The sequence below is a fragment of the Mustela erminea genome, chromosome 16 (genome assembly GCF_009829155.1).
Source record: "Mustela erminea isolate mMusErm1 chromosome 16, mMusErm1.Pri, whole genome shotgun sequence".
NCBI lineage: Eukaryota > Metazoa > Chordata > Mammalia > Carnivora > Mustelidae > Mustela > Mustela erminea.
The window spans coordinates 81,572,172-81,593,876 of record NC_045629.1 but is presented as its reverse complement, the minus strand read 5'-3'; the positions used below and the strand labels follow the sequence as shown (position 1 = coordinate 81,593,876).

Here is a 21,705-nt window from a genome sequence, read left to right as displayed (position 1 = left end):
ACAATCACATGCCGATCTGGAGCAGTGTTCCAGGCGCAGCAGCACGTGCAAAGGCCCTGAGGTGGCGGCGAGCATGGTGTCTTTGAGGAACAGAAGGAGGCCCTGTGGGCTGCGGGGATGATGGGGGTGGGCAGGAGCCAGGCTCCAGAGGGTCCTGGGGCGGCTGCTACAGTGTGTGGGTTTTTATTCTAAGTGAACTAGAGAACCACTGGTGGTTTTTCAGCAGGGGAGTTATGCAACATGACTTGTGCCGCTCTGTGGAGAATGAGAATAGCAGCCAGGAGGCCAGGTAGGTGGAGCTGGTGGGGCTGGCAGAGTGGATGGAGGGGACGCGGAAAGGGGGGCGTGGAGGTGTCACTGGGCCTTTCTTGAGCTGCGGTGGAGGCGGGAGTGAAAGGCAGGGTCCGCTGGGCCCCCGCGTGGGCTGCTGGGGAGACGGCTGGCTGTGTGGGCTGGGGCAGAGCGAGCATGGGACTTGGAAGAGACTTGGGGTCGGGGCCAGGCCTGGGAGGTGAGGGGCTGTGGCAGCTCGCAGCCCGGGGGAGGGGTTCTCCATGGGCATGGCCACCCTGTCACCCTCCAAGCCCGTGGGAGGGAGCTACAGGCCAGGTCCCACCACCCAGAGGAGGAGCCTGTGCTGCGATTGGGGGCGGCAGGCAAAGCGGGACTGTCAGAGGTTACAGAGATGCCCCAGGCGTGGGCTGTGAGCCGAGTGAAGACAGTGTCCCTGAACTGCCCCGGCCCCTGCTGTCGGGCCCCCAGCCGTCGGCCTTCCCGGCCCTCCGCAGCTGCTGCAGGACTGGGGTGCATGTGGGGGGCTCTTGCCCCGTGCCCAGCCCTCACGGGCCAACAGCAGAAGCCCTGCACTACCGTTCAGGACAAGAGAGTACCAGAACTAGCACGTATGGTCCATGAAGTCACCCCGGGACCTCCGGGCCCTGCTGAGCTCCCCAGGGCAGTTGTCACATTACTGGCGCCCACCCTGTGTAAAGCACCCGGGCCCAGGGGCTCCATGTCCCCAACACCTGGTGTCCAGCTGGGGTGTCTCACATGGTAGTTGAAGAGCACAAGGGCCTCCTTGTCCCAGGCTGTGGGGTGTAGGGTGTGGGATTTACCCACTGCAGGGCCCCCCAGCTTTCAGGAGTAAGGGGGGGGCCACAGCCACTTTTGCCCTGTTTACAGTGGGCATCTCAGAGCTCGCAGGGGCCCTTAGGTGGGCACCTGGAGCCCTGTGAAGGAGTGTCTTCAGGGGCAGCCTGCTGGCTATCAGACACTCAGGCAGGCAGGTTCCATGGGATGACGGCTGGGCCGACCCCTGGCCAGGCAGGTGCAGGCTCTGCCCCTCCCCCATCTGCCTTTGCAGTGGGTCTGCCTCCTTGTGCCGGGGCATGAGAACATAGTCTGTGCTCGGCAGGGGGACGGCTCCCAGGCACGCTGGGTGGACCCCAGGCCCAGGACATGCATGGGGGCGGGGCCTGCTGCTGGGGCTCAACCAGAGCCCACTGAGGGTCCCCCGCTGGCACCCGGACCAGAGATGACCCAGGGAGACTGGGAGCTATCGGCAGCCCCCAGGGGTGGGATGGGGTACCCTGTGACTGCCCGAGGAGACCAACAGGAGCTTGGAGCCCTAATAAAATCTCCTGGTTGTCAGGTTAAGAGCCCCCCACCCCAAGTCCCAGCTCCCCAAGGAACAGACTGTGTCTGCAAACAGCCGCCTGTCTCCTAAGCCTCGTTAGGGAAGGCTAAGTGGCCCTGGGCAGATGGCAGCCCCTAGGAAGGCTGGTTTGTGTCACCTCCTAGACAGCCCATTCTGGGCGTCCTCCATAGTGTGGGGGGTTCCGGGCCGCACCTCTGCCCACGAAACTCCTGGGCAGACCGGCCTTGTCCTCCCTGCCACTATGCAGTCAACCTCTGGGGGCCCATCAGGGGCCCGTAACCCAAGAAACTTCCTGATAAAAACAGGCCCTGCCTGGCGCTGAGCAGGAGCATGATGGCGGACGTGAGCACAGCGGCCTGTCTGGACGCCTCCCTGCCCGCCGGGTGCCCCCCGGGGCCTTGGGGAGCCATGTGGGAAGGGCCAGGGGGAGCAACGGGGCTGGGTCTCCCCCGCCCCTGCCTCCTGTGGCCCAGGACCACAGAGAGTGGCAGACGGGATAGCCTAGGGCCTCCCCTCGGGCTGGGGGGCCAGGAGTGAAGTTCAATGTCACCATTCCCTGTCCCAACACAGTTGGAGGCAGGTGGCTCTGGGCCCATTTTGGGAAACATAGGATTAAGGGGAGCATAGCTAAGGGGTCATGGGTGCCTCTGCCCTGTTTCCGTCTCACTGACCGGCCACAGCCTGGCCAGTGGCCCCAGAAGTGGACGAGGACCTGGACTGAGCCCCTCCCCCACCCTGATGGTGCCACACAGGTGCCGCCAGAGCCGTCGCCGGGCAGTTCTCAGGACTCTCAGCCCCAAGGAGCACAGGCCACCCGGGCCACCTTGGCCTGATACTCGGAGCTGCCTGCCAGCCCCTTGAAGCCTGTGCTCTGTGTCCTCCAGGGCCCGGGACTCGTCTAGCTCAGAAGGCCGGTCCCCCAGCCCCGGGCCAGCCGGGGAAGCAGGGTGCACGTGGGCCAGCTGACACGCGCTCACCGTCCCTTTGTGCCTGTCTCTCCTCGGCCAAACTACGGCCCCGTCCCAGCTGTCCCTGCAGCAGGCGGAGGCCATCCCATCACCCCTGCTCTGCTGGCCCCTGAAAGCCAAAGCAGGTGGCCCTGCCGGCCCTTTCCGGGACCCCAGGCAGTGACTGTGCCGTGCAAGGTGGAGCTCCTGTGGTTCACCTCATGGGATCGTCACGGGTGCTGTGTGCACTTAGTGCTATGGCTTATTTTACAGATGGGGTAACAGAGGCTTGGAAGGATGTCCAGCCAGGGTTTAAGTCTCTGAGCCGAAACAGAAGGCTAGTTTTATGAGAGCAGGAGGGAAGGTAGTTGTACCTTCGGCTTATGTCCCGCACCAGGGTGGAGACTGGCTCGTGGGGTCCTGCGGGACACAGGGAGGGAGCACTCCTGGTGCAGGGAGAAGCTGGGCTGAGGTGCCGTCCCAAGAAGTTTCCGCTGATCCCATGAGAGCTCTGGAGAAGAGGTGGTGGCTCCTTGGGGTGAAGGGTCTGTGTCTCAGTACCTCGTGTCAGCCAGGCACTGGACGTGGGTCACCTGGAGCGGGGGTGGAACAATGCCCCCAAGTCAAGGCTGCCTCCGGTGGGGGCTGCGTGCAGGGAGCACTGCCAGCCCCTGGGGACGAAGGCCGCACCCCAGAGCAGCGCCTGTGGGGGTGAGAGCAGCCGCCGCAGACTGCCCCAGCTCCTGGGGGCATCAGTGCTGTCTCTCTTGGGGGTGCTGTAGGCGTCTGGGGTTGAGGCCGCCCGTGAGTCTAGGGTGGCGTGTGCTGGTGAGCAGGTGGCTGAGACCAGCCCGTCAGAAAGGGCTCTGGGGGTCGCTGGTGACCGCCTCATCTCACAGCAGACCCTGAGGCCCAGAGAGCCGGGGAAGCCTTGGCTGTGCCACCCGCAGGGTTGCTGCCCACATGGGCCCCCCGAGCCAGATGAACCGGAGCGCTCCAGAGCGGCTCTCTCTGCAGGTCTCGAGGGTTCATACTTGGCGTGATGAAGTCAGTTCAGTGCAGCAAATATTTGTTGAATGCCTATTAAGTGCCAAGAAATGGGGTTGGGAGGTGCAAACAATGCGACTGTGTTCCACCGCGGTGATGGACCGACCAACAGACGACCAGCACCCTGTGAGCCACTATGACACAGCGTAAGGGAAGGGGCTGACGCGGTCCAGCTCGGCGGCGTGCCAGCCACAGGCACGCTCCGTCATCCCTAGGACCGCCTTCAGTCTGTGTTCCAAGTGAGGATTCTGGATCGCCTAAAACGAGAGGCTTGCCACAGGGCCAAGTTTGATTCAGACAGCCCAGTAAACGCACGATCGAGGCCCCAGGGAAGCGTGGAAAAGTCTGGAAGGAATAGGAAAGGCTTGTGTTGGAGACCTTTGTGGGTTTAGGCCCTAAAGAGTTAATGAGAGTTCAGCAGGCACTGGGGGTGCCTTCCTGAAGGAAGAACAGAATAAATTAGTAAAGGAGAAAAATGAAATCGAGAAATACGGTGGAAAGTGAATGAGAGACGGAGGGAGAAAGGGATGGACGGATGGATGGACGGATGGACGGACGGATGGACGGATGGCGGATAGAGCGATGGATGGTAGGTACATGGCTAGACGGCGGGTGGCGGACGGGTGGTGGACGGATAGACGGGTGGGGGCTGGGAGGGCGGGGGATGGAAGGGTGAGTAGGTGGGTGATGAGGGGTGAGTGTGTGGGTACCTGGTTGGGTGGGGGTGGGAGATGGGTAGGGACAGACAGACGACATGTGGTCTAGTGTTGGTTGAGTTTGTGGAGACGGAGAATGAAGTATCCAGACTGTGGACCCGGGAGCCCCAAAGCTAGGCAGGTTAGAGAAGCTGTGAGGGTCACGTTAGCTGAGGGTGCCACAAAGCCATGGTCAGCAGCTTTGGAAAGCAAAGAAGCAGAAGCCCAGGCCTGTGCCGGGGGTTCCACACTGTTGTTGGAAGCAGGTGGGCAGTGCGCGGAGACCGAGAAATGAGCAAGAGCCAGTGGAGGCCCTGATGCCCGGAGCAAGGGTGCTTCCGGGTGACCCGGCTTCTGGAAGGGCCGGGCTTGTCTGAGAGCCACACTGTGGTCAGGGCTAGGGGCTGTGGTCTTGACCCCGGAGCATCCATGGTCTCTGGACCCCTACAAAGATGTGTTCTGTTTAGTTTGGGCTCCTGGTCATTCACAGCTGAGAAACGCCATGGTTTTCAGACTGACATCTGACAGAATCGGGCCAGACTTCTCAAATGTAAGGCCAGGTCACAGAGCGGGTGGGCAGCCTGTAACCTTTCGCGGGGCGAACAGGCTGGACTCATTTCCAATGGTGTATCGGTCAGGTCTGTGGGAGCAGGGCGGTCGTTCCTCAGGGAGGCCCCTGCAGCCCTGCAGGCCTGGGCCAGGCCTGCTCTTGACAAGGCCTCCCCCCTCCCCACCCAGTCTGGCTCCCTGCAAGCCTCCGAGCGGGCAGGGCCCCAGCTGGGCCGCCCCGCGGAGGGGCTCTAGGCTCTTGTGCTGGCGGTACACTCACTTCCTCTGTGTCCACGGGGCAATCTGTCCAGTCTCTGTTCCCGGCCGCTGCTGCAGGGCACAGGTGAACTCACACGGAAGCAAGGCGTGCGAGCTCGGTGGCTGAATCTCGGCTCGGGCAGGTGACCTAACCTCTGTGCACCTCATCCGTAAAACGGCGGCAGCAAGACGGACGGTGCCGTGGGTGGGTTGTCCCATGAAGCCTCAGAGGGCCCTTGTGAGGCTTCATGGGGTAATCCGTCCACGACAATGAGAACAGTGCCAAGTGCACCGGGAGCCTCGAAAGAGTGGGTGTTCATATCCTGTTGTGGTGGCGGAGGCAGCGGCTGCAGGGAGACGGGGAGCCGGGAGGCGGACAGCGACTCCGGAAGGAACCGGCCCCTTCCCTCTCACACACGCCCTCATTCACAGGCGTTTGCTGGCCAAGAGAGGAGCACGCCTCGGGCCCTGTCTCTGGGGCTCCCAGTGTGTGGGGACACAGCAGGGACTGGCAGTGACAGCCGGGTGGCCAGGCTGCAGTGGGCAGGGCTTTCTGGGGAGGGACCCAGCCCTGGGAGCCACGGCGCGCTCACACGGGCCTGCGCGCACACAGCATCCTGACGCTCCATAGCCCTTTTCTTTATCTAGAGGGTGGGGAGGGCCAGAGCCAGAGAGAATCTTGAGTGGGCGCCACGCCCAGCACAGAGCCCAAGCAGGGCTCAATCTCACAACCCCGAGATCGTGTCCTGAGCCGAAACGACCATCGGATGCTCACCCAGCTGAGCCGCCGGCGCCCAGCTCTGGGGCCCTTTGTTGTCCAGCATCCTCCCGGCAGGCCCCCCACCCCATCCTATAGACAGGGAGACCGAGGCGGGGTGACGGCCGCCCCGCAGGGCTCGTGGGCCCCGCCCCCAGGGCAGCCCTGGCGCGCACCAGCTCCAGTCACGGCCCTGCTCAGGTGTGTTGTCTGTGGTCGCGGGACCAGTCTCCGCCAGGCCAGTCTTGACATTTCTGCACAGCGCTCACCCGGGGAACGCTGGTCCTGCTGGTCATGGTCTTGCTGGAGGGGCAGAGCGCTCTTGCATTGTTGGCCTGAGGACAGGTGGGAGGAGCAGGTGCTTGTGTGACGTACGGCAGCCACTGACGCTTAGAAGGGCACCTTCCAGGGCACGCCACCTGCTTGTGCTGGGGCTGGCCACCCTGTGGACAGCTGTGATCCCAGTGACCCCCCAGGACACATCCCTCAGGCCCTTGGGGTGATCCTGGGGCCCCTAGATCCTGGCCTTTCTGAAGCCACGCAGCCCTGGAGGGGGACGAGAGGGCTGTCCTTGAGAGCGGAAGGCTACAAGCTTGCTATGGACCCTGTCAAGTTCCTTCTTCTCTGGCTCTGGGCTGCCCAGCCCAGGTGGCTGCACAGTGCAGGGGTGCCCCTCGCCCCATGCTCCTCTGCAAACCCGGGAGGACCCAGCCAGTAGCATGGGGCTGCAGCCCGAGGGCATGTCTCGTCTGGGCTGCCGTCTGCTGGGATGGAGGGGCCAAGGGGGAATGGCAGACCGTAGCTGGCCAGGGCCCCAGGGAGACGTCCCTCTGGGACTCCTTCGCGTGGCACAGGCCTTTGTCAGCGAGAGTCAGAATCTCGCGCACTCCCTGCTCTTGGAAGCCTCTGGGATGCCCCAGCACTTGTCAGAGAAGCTCAGCCTGGGAGCTGGGAGCAGCGCTCCCGGACTCGGTCGGTAGGAGCAGCTCCCATGAGGGCCTTCGGGACCAGCATGCCACCCTTGCCACAGCGGGACACCTGGGGCACCTAACCCTGAGACTCTCTTCTCTAACGCCCCCCTGTGATGTCCTCCTACACTCTCCGGCCCCTTCACCCTGGGTGGGGTCGGGTGGGCCCCTCACCTTGGGTGTGTGCAGGCCTCAGTCTCCCCCAATGCTGGCAGCTCCCCCAGGCCCTGGAGGAAGCAGAAAGTGAGGCACCCCGTCTCCTGTCCGTATCCCTGTGAACCCCTCATTCCCCTTCCAAAGGTGGTGCGAACTCGGTTGGGCGGTGCCTGCCGGTGGCTCGAAGGGGCAGCTTTCTCGTGGCAGGGGCAGCTCCAACCCTGTTCCCGGTTACACGCAGGGCAGCAAGCTCACCACCACCCTGTGATTTGGTCACTTGGGCCGCTTAGAAGGCTCTTCTGGGGCCCCGGTCGTCCCTGACGGACAGTGTGCTCCAGGACACCGTGGTTCTAGGGGGAAACTCTGGCTGTTGTCGTTCTCGAGTCTGTTTGACCCATGAACGTGGGCCAAGCACCAGCCAGGTGTCAGGCCCAGGCTGCGTGTGGAGGGGGTGGGGGGACGGCTCCAGGCACCGTGTCCAGCGACCATAGCAGGCAGCACACGTAGGGCTGTGGCTCAGCGGAACGAGGGGTCATGCCCAGCTTCCTATGGTCACGTTGTGGGGCTGAGCCCGGGTACGAGTGCTGGAAAGTGACAGCCTGTTCTGAGAGCATCTGGCTCTTCCCTCTCCTGGAGCGGTCAGGGAAGCAGAGGCTCAGAGAGGTTAAGTGAGTTATCTCCGGTCACACAGCAAGCAGTAGATCGCTGAGTTCGTTATTCAGTCGGCACGGTGAGTGAGTCCTGGGCCTGTCCCCTCACAGAGCAAGTCTCGACCAGAGGCAGCTTGTCACAGAAGACTCCTGAGGCAGGTCCGTGCACCGCGTGACAAGGAGCTGGTTTGGCCTGGGTGTAGAACAGGTGGTTTTCCTGGAGGAGGTGCTGCTTGAGCTGAGTTTTGAAGAGACCAGCAGGAGTTGGCAAGGAGCAGGATTTGAGGGGCATTGCGCATGGCTGCGGAGGCTGCGGCGGGCAGGGTGGGGTCACAGGGCACCGGGGGAGGGCGACACAGACCTGGAGAGGCAGGCGGCCTTCAGCTCGGTCTGGAATACTCTGGAATCATCGCTTCTCTCTTGAAACCCTTCTTTTTCTGCTTTGCCGTCTCCCCCACTGCACGTCGAGTCCACAGTCCTGTCTCCTCAGCGCGGCCTGGGGCAGGCCCCACGTACACAGGCCATGCTGGGCCCTGGGGAACGGTGGGGGCGCCCAGCCCCAGGCCTCAGGAGCTGCATCCTCCAGGCCAATGCAGAGTGCCAGGTGCAGAGACCCTGGCACTGGACTGGGTGGGCAGCTTCCCTGGGGAGGGAGGCCGAGCTGGAAGGTGAGCCGGGCGGGCTCCCAGGCAGAGAGCCCGTGTCGACCGTTTCCTGCACCGCCTGACCTCGTTGTGCCCGGTCACCAGAGAGGAGGGCCTGCAGGTTGCTGGCGTGTGACCCGGCCTGCAGGAGAGCAGGTCCTGGGCTTGGCGCTGCGTCAGGGAGGTAGTGTGGGGGCTCCCTGGGTGGCGGGGACCTGCTTTATGTAGAAAGGCTTGCAACGAGATGAAAACTGGGCGATCGAAAAGGTGCAGACGCTGCCGGCGGACAGAGGAGTCCGTTTAAATTCCTGCTGTGCTCAGAAAGAGGGCTCTGCCCAACGCGACCGGCCAGCAGGCAGATTTCCCATTTTTCTGTCCTGCTTTCCTCCCAGTATATCTCCCATGGGCTGACGCGCATGTCTTTGTCGAGGCGTCGGAAGGGGGAGGCTTTACCAGGGGTTGTCCCTGGTGAGCCAGGGTGGTCCCTGTCCTAATGGGCAGGAACGGGGACCCAGGGCCCGTCAGCTCCAAGCCGCGCTCCCACGTTTCCTTCCGAATGCTGGAAGCTTGGTCCCGGGGGTGCTCGAGGCCTGTACTTGTCACCTCTCGGCATGGTGAGAAACAGCCAGATTTCAGGGACCGAACACCAGTCTTCCTATATTTAGGTTTTGTGCTGTTTTTGGTGGGGGGGGGCTTTCTGGAACTCATGGGGGATCCCAGTTCTGCCCATTCTAGGGCCCTGCCTTTCCCGTGGCCTCCCCCAGCTCCGCGCCCCACTCTCCGTCTTGATGGGAAGAAGGGGACAGTAGGAGGCACGTGTTTGTGGGCCGAGTTTGGGGGACATTGTTTCCCCTCCTGTGCCCCAGCCCGGACTCCGTCCCCTGTTCACACTCACCCCCCGGGCGGCTGTGGTCTGGTGGTGGGCCCGGCAGGAAAAGAACAGGCTGGCAACCCCCTGGAAGGCTCCCTTGGTGAAGGGGACATGTGAGCAGGGCCTTGTGACGCAGGGCGGGGGTTGTGTGCCCAGGAGAGAGCCCCAGGAGCCCAGCACAGAAGGCAGGGGGACACAGACAGCTGCGAACGCCCCCGTCAGCATGGAGCCCTCAGGGAAGGGGCCTGTGCTGGCTTTGGTGGCGGGGAGACCTGGGTTCAAATCTATGGGACTGAAGGGGCCGTGGCAGTACGTTCGGAGCTGCTGGGCCCCTCATCCCAGCCCCCCTGCTTGGCGTGCTCCCAGCTCAGCCCTGCTGGGCACGTCCCCTCTACTCCGCGTGCCAAACCTCTGGCTGGGTGCGGGGCATCGTGCCCGCCTTCTGATGAGAGAGCAGACGCTCTGGGGTCTGAAGGGCTCAGCCCAGCCCTCCACTTGGCGTCTGAGCTCAGCCGAGAAGCCCAGCCCCCAAGCTGTGGAGGGTGTCGGTGAGATGGGACCCCAGACCCAAGCATCTCTGCCCATGTTCACCACGGTGCACAGACAGGCACGAGCCACGCCAGGACGCAGCCCAGGGCAGTCTTCCGGGGGCGTGGGCGCCCTCCGTGCCGCTCCTGTGCTAGTGACGCCCTGTGCCGGGCTGGCAGTGGTGCTTGGGGCCGAGAGTCTCTCCACGAGTGCTCCAAGCCGCGCCGGCCTCCCCTGCAATTCCAGCTCGCCTTAATTTTGATTTAATTCCCTTTAATCTTTAATGAAAAGTTGTAAAAGTAAATTACTTACCCAGGAGAGCCGCACGGCTCCTCGGGAGCTGCCCTCTACCTGCGGGTGATTGCGTGTGTGGCCTCGGACGGGCTCCCTCCCTGGGTGCCGGGGAGGAGGGATTCCGCTTTATGAACTAATTAGCTACCTCAGTAACTGCTTCAACGCGTGCCATTTGGTGGATTGAGAGCAGAGCTCTGGCCTCACACGGCGCACACCCTGGACGGTCGCCGACCGGGCAGATAGAGCCGCGTTCTGGCCCTGCGACCCGGGGGCGCCTGGTGGCTGTGCCGGGCTCCCCAGAAACCTCACGGTGGTCCTGGGGCACACAGAGCCAGACCTCATCCTGCCAGTCATTGTCACCTCTGCCTGTCTCTGAGCCTGCTCCCCCGAGGGCATGGCCTTGTGAGCAGGGGAGGGGGGGTGGGGGTGGGCTCACAGAGTGGGCGCAGGGGGTGGGGAAGGGTGAGGGGGGCTGTGCGTTCTGCTGCCCCCTCCCCCAGATGTGCACTGCCTTTCTGCCTGCGAGGCCTTGCCCAGAGCGGCCACCCTACCTGCTGGGCGCGCTCAGCTTTCCGGTCTCTTCTCCTCACTCCCTCCATATGCAGAAAAGTAGCCAAATTAAGACTGAAACGTCCAGACTAAGGCAAACTGCATTTGGTGTAATCGGTCAAGACCTGCAGAAGAGGGTGTGTGTGAGAGTGTGTATGTGTGAGAGACAGAGAGAGTGTGTGTGTGAGAGAGAGAGAGTGTGTGTGCACGCGCACGTGCGTGGAGACCGCAAGGTGGCTTGCGGAGGGCCGGAGTGCGGCTCTGGTTTGCTGCCCCATTGGCGCTGGGCTTCCCGTCAGCCAGAGAGAAAAGATCGGTTACCGGCTCTCATTGGTAAAGAAGGAAACACGTCGGTTACTGTCATGTTGGCGTTCGAGAAGGTTCTCCACTTTTTACCGGATGCTTGGACATTGCAGGGGCTCCTACCGGATCTGCCTGTGACTCCTTCCAAGGGATGGCCTGCCAGCTGTGGCGTCACCAGGGAGGACGGGCCCCCAGGTCCCCTCGCCGTACAACTCTCCTCACGCCCCCGGCTTTGCTTGTTTTTCCGCTTGAATTTCTTTTGCTTCACAAGTGACAGAGCTGCTCTAGTAATCCCCAACCTCACCTGAATCCAATGTGACTCTCCAGTTTAGGCCCGCCCCACATGTATGTTGGCCAGAAAAATGCGTGTGTCTCGTGAGGTTTGACGTTTACAGGTGCTTTCCCTGAAGGTGGCTGGGCAGAGCCTCTCACACCAGGCTCAGTGGGGCTGTTCCTGGGTCTGCGCTGGATTAATTTCTACTGGGTGGTTCTCACATCTTTACGACGCTTTATCCAAAACCAGACACTTGCTCCGGAAGTCTGTTTGGCTGCTGGTTTCTTACAGTCACCAAAGGGAGGAGGGTTGGGCTGGGGCTGAGGCAGGGCAGTGTCCCCGTGCAGAGTCTGGGCTCAGCTGGCCTTGGGAATCTTGACCTAAGGGAGAAGCGCATAGCTTGTCTGATAAGCCAGAGGCGCAAAAAACCCGCCCTCTTTGCCGCTGAAGGTGATTTGCACGTGACCTTGGGGCGGGCTGGTATTTTAGGTGTTCCCTTCCCCCTCGGTGGAGCACGCTGTGCCGTTGTGCGGACCGGCTCCACCAGGGGGTCCTGCCCCAGCTTCTGCCCCCGCTCTCTCTGCTCCCCTCTGCTGCCCCCGCTGAGCACGGCTGTGGGCACACACGCATCCACACTGGATGCTGAGCCCACCCCAGGCCCAGAAAAGCAGACGCTCAGGGTACAGCCAGGCCGGGAAGTTCTGGGAGAAGTCTCCTGGAGGTTAGAACCTCCCGGGCTGTTCACAGCTGGTTAGCAGCGTCTCCTGATTGCCGGGGGCTCACACCCACCCCTGACCCCTCGCCTACCCTCTGCACAGAGCAGGCTGGGCAGACACCTGTTGGCCTGCTGGCCCCACAGGCCTAGCCGAACAGGCCCAGCCGGACCGTCTGACCTCCTCGTCCTCAGGATCGGCTCCTCTTGGGCCACCCCCACACCGGCTCCGTAAACCCTGCCTCGGCCCAGCCTCGGCCCTGCCTCTCACCTGCAGCCATGCTCTCGGCCCTTGGTTGTCCCAGAGTCTGGCCCCGCGATCACGGGTGGCCTCAGACTTGCCAGGCCCCTCGTCTCTGCTATGCGTGGGAGAAGAGGATCCCACACTAAGCCTCAGCCATCTGGTCCTGAGCTCCAGACGCGGCGGAAGCTAAGGGCTTGGGATTCCAGAAGGTTCTCACAGCTATGGATCCAGGCATCCTCCTCCGGGAAGCCCCCGCTGGGGACACCGGAGCAGCCCATGCTTACCTCACTGGCCCACAGCAAGCTCTCTGGGGTGAGGCTCCCACAGAGCTGGGTAGCAGGGCAGGCCCTGGGCCTGGGCCCCCGGCAGCTCCATCGGCTCCCCACATCTCTGTGTCCCTACGCCACAGCCCCACCTGTCGTGTGTGGCCTCCAGGAGGGACATGAGGCTGCCCGTCGGCTTGGCCGATGAGTAAGACACCGGCAGGAGGGTTCAGCACAAGACCCCTACCCCCGCCCAGGGCGCATCCCTGTCCCCAGTCCTCATGGCTGGCTCCCCACCCGAGCCCCCACCCAACAGCGGCTGCCCTTGGCCAAAACGCAGGCGGCTCAGGCGGCTTCTGCCTCCTCGCGCCTCTCCAGGGCGGCCCCCAGGGCCCTTCCTCCTCTCTGCTTCTATTTTTAGCAGGTGCTTCTGCCAGAGCCCAGGGACGTGCTGTAGCATAAACGGGGCAGCGGCTTCAGGAGGAATTCTGAGCCAGACAAAATTAAGTCCGTGACTCTGGCTGGTATTAAAAGTGAAGGAGAAGCAGGCCTGGGGCGGAGGAGAAGACGGACCGGCCCGATTTAATGCTCTGAGGGAAGAGACTAATCTGCTCCCGGGAGAATCCTCACGCCGTGAGATTCTTCGCATAAATAACATCTTCCGCGGGAAGTCTGGCCTGCCGGTCGTGGGCCCAGAGGCAGTGGCAGGTCGGTCCTAATGTCCTCCCTGCATGGGGCGCGTCAGCCTTGGCCCGGTCCCTCCGAGACACAGGTCGAAGACAAGTGACCTGGGGCCCGAAGGGGGGCCGGGCGCAGCTAGTGAACGAGGGTGGGGTTCAAGTGCAGCCCAGAGCACACCCACGCCCTGGTTCAGCCGCTTGGTCATCTAGCGGGTACCAAACGGAGCAAATGCCCACCGGGCCTGATGTTGGGGACCCAGGCAAGTGCCAGTTCTCCTGGAGCATCCAGGGATGAAGGAACACAGCTGGTAGTTAAGCACTTGGGTAAACAAGAGATACGATGTCAAAAACCGTGAGAAAACAGAGGGTGTCAAAGAGTAACGGGGTGGGCGGGGTCTTCCCTGGGTGGTCAGAAATGGCCTCTCAGAGGAGACGGCCAAGGTGGCAAGAATAGCAGGGGCAAAGGCCCTGGGGCAGGTATGCACTGGGCAGGCGCAGGCTAGAGGGACAGGAGGGAGGTCACGTGGTTAGAGCAAGAAGTGAGGGGAAACAGCAGCCTGTGTGATCGGGGGAGCCCGACTGGGGCTGCGCAGGGCCCTGGAAGCCAGGCTCAGTGGCCAAAATCTGATCAAACCTCCCTTTTGTTCTGAGTGAAAGAGAAGCCGTAGGCCCGGTGAGTAGCAAGCAAGGAAGTAACCCAGTTGAGTGGCATTTTTACACCATCCCTGTGACTGCTGGATGGCAAGGGCAGGTCAGGAAGCGTGGACGTAGGGAGGTCTGCTAGGAAGCTGGCCCCTGCTCAGCTGGAGGCGGGAATGCTGACTGCTGACCCCGGGATGCCCATGGACTGGGCATGGGCGCCAAGCAGGAGTGACTTCGGTGTGACCTTCAGGTGTGAGGCGGGGCCTCTGAGATGCCATCGCCTCCTCCCTCCCAACCGGCTACTCCAGGACACCCTCCCCTCATCACAGCTGCCGAGTCCCTTTTGTCAAGGGAGGGGACATGTCCCACAGGTTCCAGGGGTGAGGACACAGACATCCTTTAGGGGGCATTAGTCTGTCTACCTCACCGTCTTCTGTGGCAGTAAAGCAGACTCAGGGTTCTGGAAGGTTCCAGGGGAAAGGTTTGACCCTCCAGAGTCTGAGCTCTGTGTGTCCTGCTCTCCACTCCTGAGCAGCCCCCAGGAGGAGGTCCCCTGTGCACAGCTCCCTGGCAGCTGTGGGACCTCATCCACCACCACTCTTGGGGGCCCAGTCTTGCTGTGGGCACGTGGACAAGGCACCCACCTTCCCCATCTAGAGGGCAGGAGGCCGCCTCGGACGGGACTCCAACAGGGAAGCAGTTAAGGGGAGGCTGTCCTCCCTCAGGCACAGCAGGAATGACTCCCAAACAACTCGCCTCTGAGAAGAGTTTAATTCTTCATTCCCAGCTCCTTCCTAGTGGGTTTCCTGAGCCGCTGGTGGCCCGCTCAGGCCTGTTCTCTGATCTGAGCTGCTGCTCCCTGCCCCTCCCCGGGGCCCTCTGCCCAGGATGGGACATGGCTGGTCCGGTCCAGAACCAGAGAAGGTAATTGGTTCCAGCAGGGGGTGCCGAGCCCCCCCACCCCGAGCACGGCTAGCCTCTCCAGCAGCCCCGGCACCCGGAGGCACGTCTTCCCCCGATTTCTGAGCCAGCACCCTGCGGGTCCCAGGAGAGACCCCCGCGGCATTCTCCTCGCTTCAGGGAGCCCGCCGTGGTTCGCGCAGGGAACAGCAGACCCGCGCTCCACTCGGCTGGGAGAGGAGTGATGTGGGGCGTTCTGGGCCCTTGGACCTGATCTGAGATGTTGGCCTGCAGAAAGGGAGGAAGCGGCTGCTTTCTGAGCACAGAAATGCTCCCGTGTGGTGGGCGGTCGTTCTGGGCGCCGGATCCTGGGGCGGCATGCCCCGCTGTCCCGTTTGCCTGGGACCCAGGGCTTCCTGGATGCAGGACTTCCAGCACTCGTGCCAGGCTGACCTGGGACAGTTGTCACCCTGTGCGTGAAGACACGGCAGGTGGCAGGTGGGGTTGGTTCTGCCACTCTAGAGAGCCGCCCCTCTTCTTCCCCTGGGGGGCAAGCCGTCACAGCTCCGAGGGAGAGCCAGCGGTCTGGGGGCCCGAGGGGAGTGCTCCCCTCAGACCAGGGCAGGGAAGGCCTGGTTGCGTCCCATGCCCTCTCTCTGGTCCTCTAGCCCTACCCCAGGCCTCTGAGGTAGGATCATGGGACCCCCCTGCTTAGCTGGGGGCGCGTCCACCACCCCTTCCGCCCTGGCCTGGCCTCAAGGCCACAGATCCCTGCTCCTTCAAGAGAGAGCCCAGAGAAGATGACTGCCAGTCTCTGCGCACACTGCACTGTCTCCCTCCCCCTTGCCCGGGAGCTGGGGGCCAGGGAAGGGTTAACCAACAGGTGGGCTGGGAGCCGCTCCGCTGGAGCCAGAGGCCAGTCCTCAGCTGCCCGAGCAAGCAAGTAATGCGCAGTTCTCTGCAAGGAAAAAAATGAGCGGAGACGTAATGAGCCAGCCACCCTTCGCTGATTTGCACATAATCGTATCTTTCCCGTAATGGAACCAGCAGCCGAGGCGCCCTGACACCTGCTCCCTTCATTCTCCCGTCTGACTCAAGAGGCTTAGACGGTGCCTGGTCGTGTTCACTGTTCAGCAGACGTGACCGAGGCCCGCTGTGCCCGCCAGCCCGTGCCTGCGCTTGGTGGAGGGCCCCCGTCCGGGCCAGGAGGGAAGCACCCCGTTGCGCCCCTATGGCCGCAGCCTGCTTGTAGCGCGGGACGGAGATGCGTTTCTGGGGTCCTGTGACCTCGGCTGCAGGCGCTGGGAGGGGGTGAGGGTCGGCAGAGGACGCTGGAGTGGATGGCTGTTACCTGTGGTGGTCCGGCGTCCACACAGCCCGTGGGCGGGGGTAGGAGCCCCGGGGGAGGTGATGCGGGGCCGTTGGGGATTTTTCCCTCCTGGGAAGGTGGGGATGCGGCGAGGGGCAGGCGGCCCTGGAAGCAGACCCTCTTAGAAACGCTCTTACTCTGTGCCAGGGGTTCGTTCGTGCCACCGTGTCCGCGGGACGCAAGGGAGGAATGTACACGGAGCTCGGTGTAAAAACCCGCACACTGGGGTTATTTAAATACGGAAACAGTGCGCACGACCTCCCGGGGCTCGGGGGGTAAATTACCGTTTGTTCCTCTAACGGAATCCTCTGCCGCCTTTGCAAACATGCTCGCTAAAATGTCCGTGTGTGGACCGTGCTTCTGTTCTCCTGGTCCCAGAGCGCCAGCTGCCAGGCCACGGCGGTGAACGCACGGTTGGGGGGGGGGGGGCGCGAAGGGAGTGTCGTCGCCAAGATGCCAAACGTTGGCTGGGGGAAGGGCTGGCCAGCGGGGGGCACTTAGAAAATTAGCTTTATCTCAATGAACTTTCCAAACTTTCTATATAACGTGTTATAAAAGCTTGTGATTTTAAAGAAACGAAATCTGGTGGGGAGAGACTTGATCTCAGGGTTTCCTGGAAGAATGGACTTGGGGGCACACGTGCCGGGGGGTTCTGGACCCGCAGCCCCTCCCCACCCCCCGCCCAGCGGCATCCAGAGCCGTCCCCAGGTGCCTCCTCGGGCCTCTGCCCGCCCGCAGTTCCCGGCGTGCCCCGACCCCCGTCCACACGCATGCATGCTCCTGCTCCCACACACGTGTACCCTACACATGCTCTCAATCACACACACGTGTTCTCACACATGCACACCACACACTCCCACTTACACACATGCTCACCCACACTCATTGTCTCACGCAGTCACACACACATACGCATCACCCGTGTACGCACTCTCACACCATCTCTCTTGTGCACGCGCGCATACACACACGCACACACGCACACACACACTCTGACTCCCGTCCCTGGCCTGGCTGCGCAAGGTCAGCTGGAGAGAGCAAGCCCCCGTTCCCCCCCCAGGAGAGCACGTCCCTGCAGGGAGGGTTTTCCTTGCCCCCCAAGGCAGGCCACCCCCAACTTTCCTCCAATCCTGTGCCTCCAGGACCCCAGTGAGGAATCAGCCTCCTCCCATGGGCTCCAGGGGCCCCCGGTGGCCGGGTGGGAGGGTCTTCCCTGCCGTCACCTGGTGGAAGCGGCTGCCAGGCAGGAGGAGGTGTCCCCTGGTCCGCCTGTGGACACAACACCCAGAGGGCAGCCGAGGCAGGCTGGCGGGGCTCAGGTCAGCCCCTTGCAGCCGCACAGCTAGCAGCAGGTGACGCAAAGTCACAACGTGGCCGTGGGCCCCCCTCCCTGACCTCCACGGTCGGGTCCATGAGCTGGAGGCCTCCTGCCTGGCCGTGTCAGTGGTAGAGCCACCATGAGAAGGGGCTGCGGACTGTAAGCATCACCCGACGGGCACTGGCACACACACCACCACCACCACCACCACCACCCCCCTACCCCATCCCCCCACCCCCCCACCCTCCCCCACCCCCGGTCTGCAGGCCAGGTGTTGGCTGGGCTTGGCCCCCTACAGAGGCTGGCGGGCCGAGCAGGGCGGGGGGCAGGGGCTGCTTCCTGCTCTTTCAGCTCTGGGCCTCCAGTGTCTGCCTCTGACCTCATGTGGCCTCTCTTCCAAGTCAGCTTCCCCTCGTCTGCCTCTCCCAAGGGTGCGTCTCATTCTCAAATCCTACCCGGGCCTCCAAGTGGGTCCCCCAGACCTCCCCTTCCAGCATCCTGCGGGGACGTCTGGGAGGTTGAGGGGAGTGGGGGTCCGGGCACAGCACCTTCCAGTCCACCGACCCCCACCCCCATCTCCCCCCCCCTCCACCCCCCATCCCCGCTCTGCTCCTCAAGTTCCAGACCTCTCCCCAGCTAGCGTCCTGTCACCTCTCTGGTGCCCCAGGGAGGGCCCAGCCTTCCCCAGGGACTCTGGGCGGGCCACTGTGCAAGTGTGTGTGGCAGAGGCCCAGCCAGGTCCCAGGCACGCCACGACAGCCCCTGCCACATTCTTGCCTTCTGGTTCTGAGTCTCTTTCCTGGCTTTTCTCTCCGCCGTGGGCCGTGGCCACAGCCAGCCCTCTCGGACAGGAGCATGGGAGACCCCAGCTGACCCCAGGCCCCTCCGGCATGGCACAGACCCCCCGGGGGACAGCTCGGTGTCTACACCTGTCTTCTCCAGCCTGCACAGCAGCACAGCAGGGACCGGGCCACGCGTCTGTGCCCAGCACCCAGCCTGCACAGACGGGGCGGCTGCCTTGGTGTGGGAAGGAGGAGGGAGTGAACGGCACAATGGACGGGAGACAGACAGGGGCGCAAGGCCAGCGGGGCAGTGCCCTTGACAGTTCCGTGTCCTGTCCCTTGCAGATGTGCTGGTGGACGGACAGCCCTGTGACTGTGAGGCCGCAGCCTGCCGAGTGGGCGACCCCGTGCGTCTGGAGGTGCGGCTGACCAACCGGAGCCCGCGCAGCGTGGGGCCCTTTGCGCTCACTGTGGCGCCCTTCCAGGACCACCAGAATGGGGCACGCAACTACGACCTGCACGGCGCCGTCTCCTTCGTGGGCTCTGGCACCCTCCACCTGGACGCGGTGCGTGGCAGTCTGCGAGATCCGTGCAGCCCCTGTGGTCACTGTCCCTTTGTCCCCAGGCCCCCCCAGGTGGAGGGCTCAGCGGTGGGTGAGCCCAGGCTTGTCTGTGCTGACCCTCATTCACCCAAGTTGCCGCAGGACATCACAGGTCCTGGCTGGGACCCGGCACGGTGGGACCAGCCTAGAAGCTTGCTGAGGAGACACAGCGGCTGCACGTGGCCAAGGATGGTGTCAGACCTGCTGCCGGCCCCGCCCCGGCGCCCTCAGTCCGTGCTCCTGGCCTGCCGTGGTGTGGCCCGCGGTGATGTCCGCACAGCACAGCCCTCAGCCAAGCCCCGATCACCCGCAGAAACGACATCTCATCCCAGCCACGCCCCGGCCTGCCTCAACCCCGACGTGGCCCGGGGAGGGATGTGCTGTGCTCCTTCCGATGCTGGGAGCGACGGCTCAGAGAGGGCAGCCACCTGCTTGGGGAGGCACAGCAGGGAAGCCCTGGGGGGGCCTCCCCTCCCCTGTTGCCCCTGTGTCCAGGCAGGCCCACGGCTCTCCTGGGGGCTTTGGGGCTGGTCTGCTCTGGGCTGACATCTGTCCCTCCTCCCACAGGTGCAGCCCGCGGGCCAGTCGGCCTGCCTGGGAGCCCTCCTCTTCCTCTACACGGGCGACTTCTTCCTCCACATCCGTTTCCACCAGGACAGCGCAAGCAAGGAGCTGCCGCCCTCCTGGTTCTGCCTGCCCAGCGTGCACGTGCGCGCCCTGGAGGCACCAGCCTGAGCCCCAGGGCAGCCCCAGGGGCCCGGCCTGGCCCCCACCTTCCCGCCATGCGGCCCCAGCCCTCGAACCCACCCTTCCTCCCCTTTCTCCTGTGAGCACCCCAGACGCGGCAGCCTCACCCCTCCCGGACTGGCCAGCAGGGCCCCCTGCTGCGGCTTGGCACTAACCGGACCCCAGCGGGCAGCACCCACCCAGCCCAGGCCTCCCCAGCCCCGCCCCCCACCCGGTCCCTGGACCTGTCCCTGTGCCCCGGGGATCGCGGCCCAGCCAGGAGAGAGGAAAGGCAAGCATAAGGGAGGGCCACGGCCTGGTGGGGCCTGGGAGCCTCCCCTGAGCCCCCCCAGACCTTGGGCTCCCCCACGCACCGTCCCCCCGCCCAGGGCTGGCTCTGCTCCCGAGGGCGCCGAGGCGGCCCCAGCCGGAGGGGCGGTGCTGGTCGATGCCGGGCGGGTCCACCGTTTCCCCGGCAGGCAGACCTCCGGGCCGCGCCAGCTGCTGCAGGCCCGGGGCTGTTTCTGGGCCAGGCTGGGGTTGCCGGGGGCTGCATGTGCCCGTGTGTCTGTGACAAGTTCTCCAATAAAGGGCCCGCCTTGCTTCTCTGCGGTCCGCCCGCGTCCCTGCATCTGTTTGCTGGCGTGGCCCGGGGCCCACCCACCCGGCTCGGGCAGGGCTTCCCATGCATGCAGGTCGGCACACAGAAGCCCCCGGGACACACACGGCTGGCACCTGCAGGGTCAGGCCTGCGTCCATCCATCCCTTTGACCCCACAGCCCCCCACCCCGTGCCTGTGCTTTTCCGGCCTGGCTCCCCGGCTCCGGTCGGAGCCCTGACTCGAGCCCCACTGTGGGCCTCAGCCCCTATGACGGCTCTGGCCATCTTGGGCTCCTGCTTTCTCTCATGAGGCCCACGAATCATCTGCTGCTCTTTTCCATCCCCACAAACATGGGGAGACCTTCCATCCCACTCAAACACTCGGGGAGACCTTTGGGCATGACATCGGGCACAGGTTGGGCTGGGCACCCCTGACCTGATGGGACAGCCCCTGTCGCAGCCACAGCCCTCACCCGTGAGGCCGCCCCCCCCACCCCGGGCCTCCTCCTCCCTTTTCCCTTCCGGGCCACCTGCCCGCTGGTCCCTGCAGCAGCGGCTGCCCTTCCCGTGGGCATCTGTCCCCACAGCATCAGTGTGTCTGGCACACGTCACTCCTGGGTCAGGACCTGGGGCCTTCCCGTTTCCACAAGGCTGCCTGGGCAGCAGGGGTGGCAGTGACTTGCTCTCATGGTCTGTCATCAGGCTGTAGTGGGGCCTGGGTGATCTCCGTGGGACCTGTGGGCTCCAGGCAGGGGAGAACTTTCCTGGCCCCACCTCACAAGTGGCCGCAGGTGTCCACGGGGGGCAGCACCTCCCAGTGCCAGGCATGGCTGGGACACTCAGCTCCTGCCGTGTGTTCCCCAACTGCTCTGGGCCCAGGGGCACCACCTCCCTCCTAGCAGGGAGGGAAACAGGGTCTCCAAGTGCCTGGAACACAGAGTAGGGGACAGTGGGGCGGGACCAGAATCCGGCAGCGTCCACCCTGCTGCTCCAGCCTGTGTCCCCCAGGGGACGTCGGGAGGGGCTGCCTGCTCCCACACGTCCCTCTTCTGAGGATGCGTGTCCAGGCCCCAGGGCCAAGCTGCCACCTGGGGTTTTGCAGAGGCTCCGGCTGGGAGGGTGAGCAGGGCGGGAGTCTAGCCTCGCCTGGCAAGGCTGCGCCGCCCCAGGGAGGGGCACCATTTTTGGGTGGCACCGAGCTTCTCTGGGGGCTGTTTTGCCCGGCGCCCCCGGCTCCCTCAGGCTGGGCTCACAGGCTGTGCTCCTCCCAGTGCCCCGCCCTGAGCAGCCTCCCCCGGCCCGGCCCGGCCCCGGGCCAGGAGGGCATGGAGCCTCTTGGCAGAGGCCATCCTGGGAGGGTCTTGGTCTCAGTGCCCCCTAGCGAACCCGGAGATGCAATTCTGAGCCCAAGCAGCATGTCTGGGAGGAGGGGGGACCCCCCCAGGGGGGTGGGGGACCAGAGGCAAGGGAACGAGCAAGCAAGGGAGCATCACAGTGAGAGAACAGCTGCCTCGGCCCCCCGGTCCGGAGGTGGGAGCACGCGTTCCCGCCTGCCAGCCAGGCCCTAGCATCCTGGGAGGGAGCAGATGCTGGCCTCGGTGGTCCTGGGGGCGATGGGGCGGTCTAGGGGGTTCTTGTCGGGGCGGATGGGTGTGGAGGCTTGCCCAAAGCCATTTCTGAGACAGGCTGAGTGTCCTGCAGTAAAAATAGACATTCGATC

General features: G+C 63.9%; 1 protein-coding gene across 6 annotated transcripts in view; it reads left to right on the top strand.

Moving 5' to 3' along the window:
- Positions 1 to 20,008, top strand: part of TRAPPC9 (trafficking protein particle complex 9) — a 500,764-nt gene extending 480,756 nt beyond the window's left edge. For 3 of the 6 annotated variants that reach the window (XM_032316499.1, XM_032316500.1, XM_032316501.1), the window contains 3 exons: positions 224 to 289; positions 18,403 to 18,623; positions 19,227 to 20,008. In XM_032316499.1, coding sequence (XP_032172390.1) covers positions 224 to 289; positions 18,403 to 18,623; positions 19,227 to 19,394 — 455 coding nt within the window. In that variant the 3' untranslated portion in view covers positions 19,395 to 20,008. The remainder of the gene's footprint in view (positions 1 to 223; positions 290 to 18,402; positions 18,624 to 19,226) is intronic. The other 3 variants (XM_032316503.1, XM_032316502.1, XM_032316498.1) reach the window with 2 other exon arrangements.
- Positions 20,009 to 21,705: the final 1,697 nt, after the last annotated feature.